Consider the following 9,909-nt stretch of genomic DNA (forward strand, 5'->3'; position numbering starts at 1 on the left):
ATGTGTGTGTGTGTGTGTGTGTGTGTGTGTGTGTGTGTATGTATGTATGTATGTACAGTATGCGTGTGTCTGTGTGTGTGTGTGTGTGTGTGTGTGTGTGTGTGTGTGTGTGTGTGTGTGTATGTACAGTATGCGCGTGTCTGTCTGTCTGTGTGTGTGTGTGTGTGTGTGTGTGCGCGTGCATGCGTGTGTAGTCACAGACTCTGGCATTTCTAAATAAGAGTAAGTTGTAATCGACATTAAAAACATAAACGTATCTAATTGGTCTACATGCTGACGGGTGACGCGAGCTGGTGGCTAATCTGATGCCAGAGGGTGTGATTATTTCAGCAAAGAGGTCTGCAGGTGTTCAAGCCGTAACGTGTGCGGATGCACTTTTGTGAATGAGTCAAGAAAAAAAAAAAAGGAAAAGAAAAAGTATAAAATACGAGCCATCGTCTATAGACACAGTGAAGCCTGTAATTAACTAGACAATGATTCTGTATTTTTGGTTTGAATTAAAATAATGGCTGCTGGAGTCCTGTTCAATTAAAGAGTAGCCACAAGGTAAAGAATAAAACATGAGCAGACCTGCTGTTAGAGGACATTATAAAGTAAAAGAGCAGAAGAAAGGAAGTTTAATAGAGACACACTGGATACACAGGTAGTGGCTCAAACAGGAGCACGCTAATGTTTTGTACATTTTGTAGGGGTGTGTGTGTAGAATTAGGTAGGCTGGGGCGAGTGTGTGTTGCGCACACTGTAATTACAACATGAAGTGGGAGCACCTGAGGCTTTCTCTATCCAGTCGGCCTCCACTACTGAAGACAAGAACAAACTGCAGCGCTGGAACTAATTATCTGCTAAAGAACACAAAGGGCTGAACTCTTTGTAAAAGGTGTGTGTGTTTGTGTGTGTGGGTATCACAGCTAGTTTCTGTGGCTGCTTCCTCCTCGGGGACACTGCATAGGGCATTCTACTAAAAAACACACAGACACAGACACACACACACACACACACACACACACACACAAGCACACACACACGGCTTTGGGATACAGCTGAAAAAAAAGGAGCGTGCAAGTTTTTGGGGGCTTTGTTTTTCTAACTTTTCCCTTAAGATGATCAAAATACAGACAAAAAACCGCACATATTAACACAAGCGCTCGTACCTGAGGGCTATAAAACACACAAACATGCACAGATGCACACGAAGGCCAGAAAGAAACATTTCTGCACTTGAGAGACTGAAATAGAAGAGCTCTTATTTGCTTACTAGGCTTCCATAGATATAAGATGCATGGAGTTTCTATGGAACTGATTCTTTCCTCCAGCACACCAACAGTATGTGAAATAAACCAACAGTCTGAAGGTGTTTCGTTAACCTCTGAGTTAAACCTTAGACATGTCTGGTTTATAGGAATAAACTATCACTAATCACAGTCGTGCTAGCGTGAACTGGACAGAACGTTAACTGATTGTACTGAACACCTTAAATCTATCTGCGTATCTAAATGAAAGTTGATCAGAAAGCCAGATGTAAACACTGAAGAAGCCAAACGTCTGACGATCGCTGGGATTTTGGCGCTGAACGCAACGAGACGTTCCGACTCTCGTAGTCAAAGACGCCATTAAATAAACATTTCCCATAGCCTGACACCGATAAGGGAGAAAAAAAAGAAACTAATGGACAAGCTGCAGCATGTTCAGTCTCGTTACAGTGCAGGTTCGACCTGATGATTTATTACCGTGTTATTACATGTCAATGGCTCCTAGGGCAATTTTAGGACTTTTAAGACACTGAAAATTATTTATATTACTTTATATTACTATGAATTATTTATATTACTATAAATAATAATAATAACAATAACAATAATAATAATAATAATAATATAGGAAATCATTTAAAAACCTGTTTTTTTAATTGTTTTCTTTCAATATCTACTTTAATGATTTCAACCATTTGTATTAGATCTTATTTTTCTTAAAATTTATCATCTTCATTTAATCTTATTTTTACTTATACTTTTGGTTAATTTTGCTTTTATTGACTAGCATTTGTTTTTAACTATTTTTAGGATTTCCCGTTTTTATTTACAAAAAAAAAAAAAATTTAATTGTAAAAAAATGTAAAATATTTTTTCATGATTTGTTGTATTTATTTTTATTTATACTAATTTTTTTCATTATTATTATTATTCCCCTTCAAATATTTTTTTCTGTTTTGAATAATGACTCATGTGACTTTTTTAATTTAATGAAAATGTAATTAACTTTAATGAAATGAAATTTAATTTTCATTTAATTCTATTCGTGTTTTTTCCTATATTGTCTCTGAGATATTGAGACTTTTTATTCTTCTTCCTATTATTATTATTATTATTATTATTATTATTATTATTATTATTATTATTACTATTATTTTTATTATTATTACTGCTCATATTATGCTCCTACCAGATTCTGTTACTTTATATTTAATTCCCTTGTGAAGTATTTTGAGCTGTATATTTTACAGAAAAGTGTCTATACACAGAAATGAGCTTTAAAATTCTCATTGCGATGTAACGTCTGGTCCGGAGTACAGAATAAACCGGGCATCAGATTCTGTCTAGAATCTTACTCCTATGTGAAAACCACCACACCGGCTTTACCACAGACTATTTACTACATGAACCAGACCTCTGGTAAGCCTTGAGATCTCGAGATAATAAAAGTTAGAATACAGTTTGCTGACAAGTGAAAGGGAAAAACAAGTCAACCAGGCTGTAGAACGGCGAGACGGCAGCCTTAAAGACGGATGAATCGGTACCAGAGTGATGAAATGAGGAAAGAGAGGGGAACAAGAAGGCTCTCATAATCCACAAACCAGCACCTCATCTGTTAAACACTTACAGATCTCTCGGTGGCACGGGCATGTGGAACTGCCAGAGGACGCGGCTTGCACGGCTCACCACTCTTTATTAATGAAGTGACTCCGTACGGCAGTGATGCGCTCGATTAAAGTAACACGAAGTGAACAAACGCATCAGAACAAAGTCTCAAAACACAGCTTTCGGGTCGAGCTACTAGAGTAAACCAATCACCAAAAAAATGCGTAGAATGACATACTGTAATGACCACGAAATGTATTTTCTGAACAAATTCTGTGCAATAAAAATAATATCCTTAATTCATGGATACACACTAAACTGTACATTAGAATTAAAAACACACCACTTTTTTTACTTGTAACTTGTGTCTAGGTTTTCGGTTTAGTTTAAAAGTTTCGGATACCTGGCAACCCACCGTGGGAGTTTCAGCTTGAATGCTTTAAAACCACACAATCGTGTAAAAATTGTGTAATTTTTTGGATTAACACTAACACTAGGAGGAGGAGAAGAAGGAGGAGAAAGGAGAAGAGAGGGAAGGAGAAGAAAAAAACAGCGAATAGTCCCTCGACAATTCAGACCAGTTCAGTATCAGTACCGGTTCAATCCAAATAATGGATTTATATTTGGTTACACTGTGATCTGTGATGATACTTTGTCCGATAAATGACTGAATTTTATTAAAATGTCCTTTAAGTCAGAATTTTTAAATCCGTATGTAGATTTTAAAGTAAGTAAATATTTAAACGCATTTAAATACGACTCAGATTGTACTGTTATACGGTCACAACGCACCAGCAGCTCCACACGATTCCTCTCACAAAAGTCAAAAATTCCGTTATGGCATCAAACGCAAGATCCGTGTCTCTTCTTTAAAGACCTCCAGCACACATAATGGCACTGCAGATTAAAGCTGGGGTCTCCGTTGTTTGAGAAATTCTTCAGAAAACTGCGTTGGGGCACCAAACAAAACAAAAACAAAACAAACGTATAGCCAGTGAGCAGAAAGGGGTGTGTCAATATAGGCGGAGAGAGTGTTCAGTGCGCATGTGTGACATTAGCAGAAAGCGGTTTTAACATTGACATGGAGGATAAAAACAAAGAAAGAAAGCGAAGAAAGGCTTACGATAAGGCAAGAAGTAGGACCCGTGTTAATATAGGATCAGCTTTCCAGCACTGGAGAGAACTGAAGGAGCAGGAAGGCCTGCAATGGGACGCCGAAGTTGCTTTTTTCCTTCTCGATAGGTGAGTAATGTTTGTTTTGCTTTGTTACACAGAACTAATATATGCCGTCCTTTGCATGATTATGCTTGTGTGTCATTTTTGCTTGTTTGTTTATCTGCAATCGTATTGTTCTTCCCTTCAGCTATGATAAAGACACATTTCTTTCCATTAGTTGCCTGGGTTACGTATGTATGTGTGGGCGGAGCTATCAATACAGGGGTGGGACCCATTTGGGTTAGGGACGTGTTTGTTTTGGTGATTTCAAATGTCAACATTGGCTTTCAAACAACGGAGACCCCACCTTTAACTCCTAACGCACTCCGAGTGCTTCTAATAAATAAATAGCTGCTTATAGTATTTACTGTGACTTTTCAACACCTACTTTGCTTTTATGTAAGGAATAAGACAGATATTTGAGAGACGGAATAAACTCAGACCTGAATTTTGCTTCAACTATCTCCATTAGTTCTTTTTTGATATATTTTTAATGACATTTATTCCTCTCACAGCAATTTGGCAACGTTTACTTTTTATCTGATTCTAGTTATGTGTAATGTTTAACTTCTGTGAAACTAGTTATCATGAAATAGTCTTTTTCTTCTACTTCAAGTGAAAAAAATTATGAGCTTGTTATTTTACAGAGGAAGCGCAAACCCTACAAAAATCCTCGTGTCCCACGTCCGGTCAGCGGCGCTGACACCGGAGACTCCTTCCACATACGGAACGTCGGCATTTCGACAGCTCCACACGTTTTCCTTTATAAACCTGTTTACATGACGCTTCCTACGAGTCCCTGTGAGTTAGCAGCTGCTCTAGAAATGCTCGAATATTAGACACAGCAGATTAATAAAAAACTTCTGATTTGCTTTCCAAAGAAAAAAAATCCACACCTTCTGACCAGTCGGAATGGAATATTCAACAGCACCAAAAAATATATGACTGGGTCTAAAACGTCTGAAGGAAAACAGATGCGTTGCTGTTGTTTATGTAAATATTTCGGGAAATTTCAATTGCATTCAAAAGTTTCTGACAGCCGTGATGTACATACAAGCTTCTATTTAAGAAAGAAGTAATGTAATCCACACACACACACACACACACACACACACACACACACACTCCTCATAAGGGAGTTATAAGCAAAGCTTATTCCCGCTAACTTCTTCCCGAGACGTGTGTGATTCCGTCAGCGCGACAAGCCGCTCAAAATGACTGACAGCCCCTGTCCATATCTCTACATCACGCTGTCCTCCAATCGCATTAGGCTGTGCCGCTTTGGGGCGGTACGTAGTGCTAAAATGAGGAAGCGGCTTTAAAACGAGTTTAGCCCGTGCTCATGCGGATTACACCGGGGGCGCGAGGAGATCAGACACTAGCGAGTAACGCTAGTTTAACATGATCTAGCTGCGGTAGGGAGACAGGAGAGGAGAGGAAAAAAGAGACGAGAGAAATAGAATAAGGGAGCGGTGGGATGGTGAAGACGGCATGCTCAGAGAGAAGAGAGAGATAGATGGATGAGTGTGACTATTCCAGCTCTGTCCCCAACTCCCTGCTGGATTAGAACGGTAGCAGTGATTGAGTTGCTGCATGCAGGGGAATCAGGAAAGGAACCAAAGAAGGCAGCTGCAGTGTTTGTGTGTGTGTGTGTGTGTGTGTGTGTGTGTTGAGATGGGAACAAAATTAAAAATAAATAATTCCCACCCTTGTTTTTCCTTTTCTTTGGCTTTTGTGTCCTCTTTGTCTTTGTCACGTCCTCTGTCTCGTCCCCTGTCTTTGTCTCGAGTCTTGCGCTGACCACGATCGCGGTCTCGGCTTCGACTGCGGCTGCGTCTCCTGCTGGATCTGCCGCTGCTTCGGCTGCGATGACGGGAACGAGACCTACACACACACAAACACACAGGTTATTATACTCCTATCTGTTTACCAACACCAGAAGAAGAAAGACGTCAGACTTTTAATCCATTTGTAATTTTCTTTTTCATTGCAGCGTTGTGGAACGTCTGTAGTTGTACTTTATAACAGCAAGCGCTCTCTCAGAGTATCGTTTTTACTGCTGTTGAATGAATCCACAATGTAATGTAACCAATCATGTAACCAATCATGATCGAGAAGTCGACACTGTTGTGCTATAAACTTGTGGTGCAAATCAAATCCCTGATGATCTTTGATGGGGCTTTAATGGAAAGGTCAAAGAGCTCTGTGTGAAAGCAAACAAGGTCACGGCTTTAATAAACGTGTGTGTGTGTGTGTGTGTGTGCGTGTGTGTGTGTGTAATCCACCGTCATGATCATTAGGGAGTGGCTGGGATGACTCTACACACTCGGTATTGATCATTACAGGACAAGGCAGAGACACTTTCCTGACCTCCCACCCATTCCTTTATCTGTCTCTCTTTCTCTCTCACACATACACACACTCACACACACACTCACACACACTCACACACACTCACACACACACACTCACACACACTCACACACACTCACACACACTCACACTCACACTCACACACGCACTCACACGCACTCACACACGCACTCACACATACACACACTCACACACACACTCACACACACTCACACACACTCACACACACTCACACACACTCACACACACTCACACTCACACACTCACACATACACACACTCACACATACACACACTCACACATACACACACTCACACACACATACACACACTCACACACACATACACACACACACTCACACACACTCACACACATGTATACACACACACACACACAGTCACATACACAGTCACACACACACTCACACACACACTCACACATACACACACTCACACACACATACACACACTCACACACACACTCACACACACACACTCACACACACATACATACACACACTCACACATACACACACTCACACATACACACACTCACACACACATACACACTCACACACACACTCACACACACACTCACACACACTCACACATACCAGTCACTTGTACTAAAAATATCAGTTAAATAATACCGATCATTAAAATTGAATATCGATCATTCCTTTTTATCTCAACCCTTCTTTTCCGTCTCTGACTGTGACCCTGCCAAAACAAAAAAAAAACACAACCTCTAAATCACACTACATCAACCTCCATTTCTCTGAGCATGAGAAGCAACTGCAGTGTAATAAAAAACATCTACTGTACGTTTAAAAGCTGTTAGGTCACCAGCTCCTCTTCTACTCCGAGCGTGTTACCAATCAGAACTAAACCAAGCGGCGATCTATTATTAGTTAAGCGGCGCTGTACAACGCCGAGCTAGTTTTTTATTTATTTATTTATTTTAAACGTGTATTTAAACGTGACCGCACTGTATTTCCTCTCAGCCTTCTATTAAGAACATGTGATAAATACTGAGAGTGTTTACAGAACAAAAAAAAAGAGAGAGAGAAAGAAGAAGATGCTGAGAAAAAATTGTTTTCTCTTCTGGTTTATAACGGTCGATTAACACGGTAACGTCAGGTGAGATGATCGAACCCCTACTACGGAGGTACGAAAAGGAAAAACAGGAAGTGCTTTTTAATAACGGAACCCTGGGAAACAAGGGGGATTTTCTCCTCTTTCGCAGACACGAGAGCGGCCTTATTTTGGCTACTGTACTCGTGGCCGGCAGATGTAATAAACACCTAATCTGTCGGGAGCTGCTTTTCTCCTTCGACACCCCGCTACACTTGTGCGCCTGTTGCAAATTAAATTTATTGTAGTTAATAGACTGGAGCCAAGCTGCTAAATGTCAATTTCATTACCAAGGCCTTCCCCTCGGAGAATTATTAGCTAATTTACGGCTGAGGGTAAATGTGTTATAGGAGGAGTTACAGATAAACACCCCCTCCCAGCCCTCACACACACACACACACACACACACACACACACACACACAGCCAATGGTGGGCTATTTTACATTTATTTTTGTGATTATCTCTGGAGGGAAAGGTCTTCCCTGTGGCCTAAACACATTTTAAAAGGATGTCCTAACACCCCGCTCCCCTCTGTTCCTCCCCCTCGCCCGGCCGCTCCATTAAATCTAGCTGTGGTGATTGGCCGGGGCAATTTTTCCCATGAATTATCAATAAAGTAATTACCGGCGTGAGCCGCTTATCGTGGAACCCCTGCACGGGCACGGATATGATCCTGCCGCACCGCCTATTTTAGTAATTATACGGACTGGGTGTGAGAGCTGGATGGTGGCTATCTGCCCCAGTTACTTTCCTTTCCTATACAAGCCCCTTTTTAGCTTGATGGGAAATTGGACGACGATAGCGCCAGTGTAGCATGTAGCACGGACCTGAATTGAACCGAATAAACTTTATTTTGGGATCCCAGTCGGATCCGATTGAAAGACTTTCTCTATCCGAGTTAATATCTGGACAAGATTTAGCACTGCAGCTCTACAAAGACCTTCATGTTGTTAGGATGATGGAGATTTTCACACTCAAATCAACTCAAAGATATGAAGCTGTTTTAGTTGAAATATCTGTACTGTAAATAGTTCCAGTATATAAATGTGAAAATGACAGACGATGATCCGTTCTGACTGGATTCCCCTTTCGCCGCCACGCTGTATATTTCGATCCTGATGGCGATATCGCTGATGAACCGGTCTTTAGTTACACAACTGATCTAACGGTGTAGTAAAATTATACAGGTTGAAGGTTAAATATGACAAACAGACTTTCGTAAAATACCTTCTTTATAAGTGCTTTATTAGGAACATCTTCATTCGTTCACTGCATCTAGTCTGAATGACAGCATCAGAGATCAGGTGAAGAGCTTCAGTTAATGTTCACATCAACATCCCAGTGGAGAAAAGTCAGTGATGACGTCAGAGAGTTTGACTGCGGCAGGGCTTTTACTGCCAGATGGACTGGTTTTAGAATTTCATTAATCCTGTGATTTACACACACACACACACACACACACACGCACTCATTCACGCACTCATTCGCGCCCTCATTCGCGCCCTCATTCGCGCCCTCATTCGCGCCGTCATTCGCGCCGTCATTCGCGCCGTCATTCACGCACTCATTCACGCACTCATTCACACACTCATTCACACACTCATTCACACACTCATTCACACACTCATTCACACACTCATTCACACACTCATTCACACACTCATTCACACACCCCAGTTTCTAGAGTTGCTGAGAATAAATAAGAAGATCAGAAGGTGGAAGTGAAAAAGACCAGGCTGGCTGGACAGGAATGTTACAGCAAGTCCAACACAGCCACGGCGAGCAGAAAAGCATCCTAAAAACCCAACACGTCAAACCTCGAGGTGTCTGAGCTCCAACAGCAGAAGACCTCGATAGGCAACAGCAGGCACCGGTTCACCCATAACAGACGTCTGAAGAGGGGAAAACGTTAGGTGGCATTTCTCCTGTAATTAAATCTGACTGTGAAACATTCAACAATAAGAAACAAAACCAACACAAACACCCAGACAAAGCATGACAGCAGGGAAAACACAATTCCACAGCAGTCACTTCACAATTAAGTTCAAAGCATCGCTATCTATTTTTATTCCTCTTCTCGAGCACCTCGAGCGAGCGGCGTGGAATTTCCACTGCCAAAGGAGCCCGAGTGCCACCGCACTAAACAGCTGTTCCCACGCCATGCAAATATGTTCGTCGTGCAACGCGGCTAACTTTCGAGTGCGCTTCAAACGCCGCACGGTACATAAGTTTCATTTGTGAGATTCGTCTAATTACGGCGGCTGCTGAAAACATTTCTCAAGCTGTTTTCCTTCCTCCATCTTCGCCGTTCTTACGGGAGCGCCGGCACAA

General features: G+C 41.3%; 1 protein-coding gene across 2 annotated transcripts in view; it reads right to left on the minus strand.

Moving 5' to 3' along the window:
- The window catches only part of rsrc1 (arginine/serine-rich coiled-coil 1), a 120,958-nt gene that overhangs the window by 90,302 nt on the left and 20,747 nt on the right, over positions 1–9,909 (minus strand). For both annotated transcript variants that reach the window (XM_060875208.1, XM_060875200.1), the window contains exon 4: positions 5,778–5,954. In XM_060875208.1, the coding sequence (XP_060731191.1) occupies positions 5,778–5,954 (177 nt within the window). The remainder of the gene's footprint in view (positions 1–5,777; positions 5,955–9,909) is intronic.

This window comes from Tachysurus vachellii, chromosome 1, assembly GCF_030014155.1.
Source record: "Tachysurus vachellii isolate PV-2020 chromosome 1, HZAU_Pvac_v1, whole genome shotgun sequence".
In the NCBI taxonomy this organism is placed as follows: domain Eukaryota; kingdom Metazoa; phylum Chordata; class Actinopteri; order Siluriformes; family Bagridae; genus Tachysurus; species Tachysurus vachellii.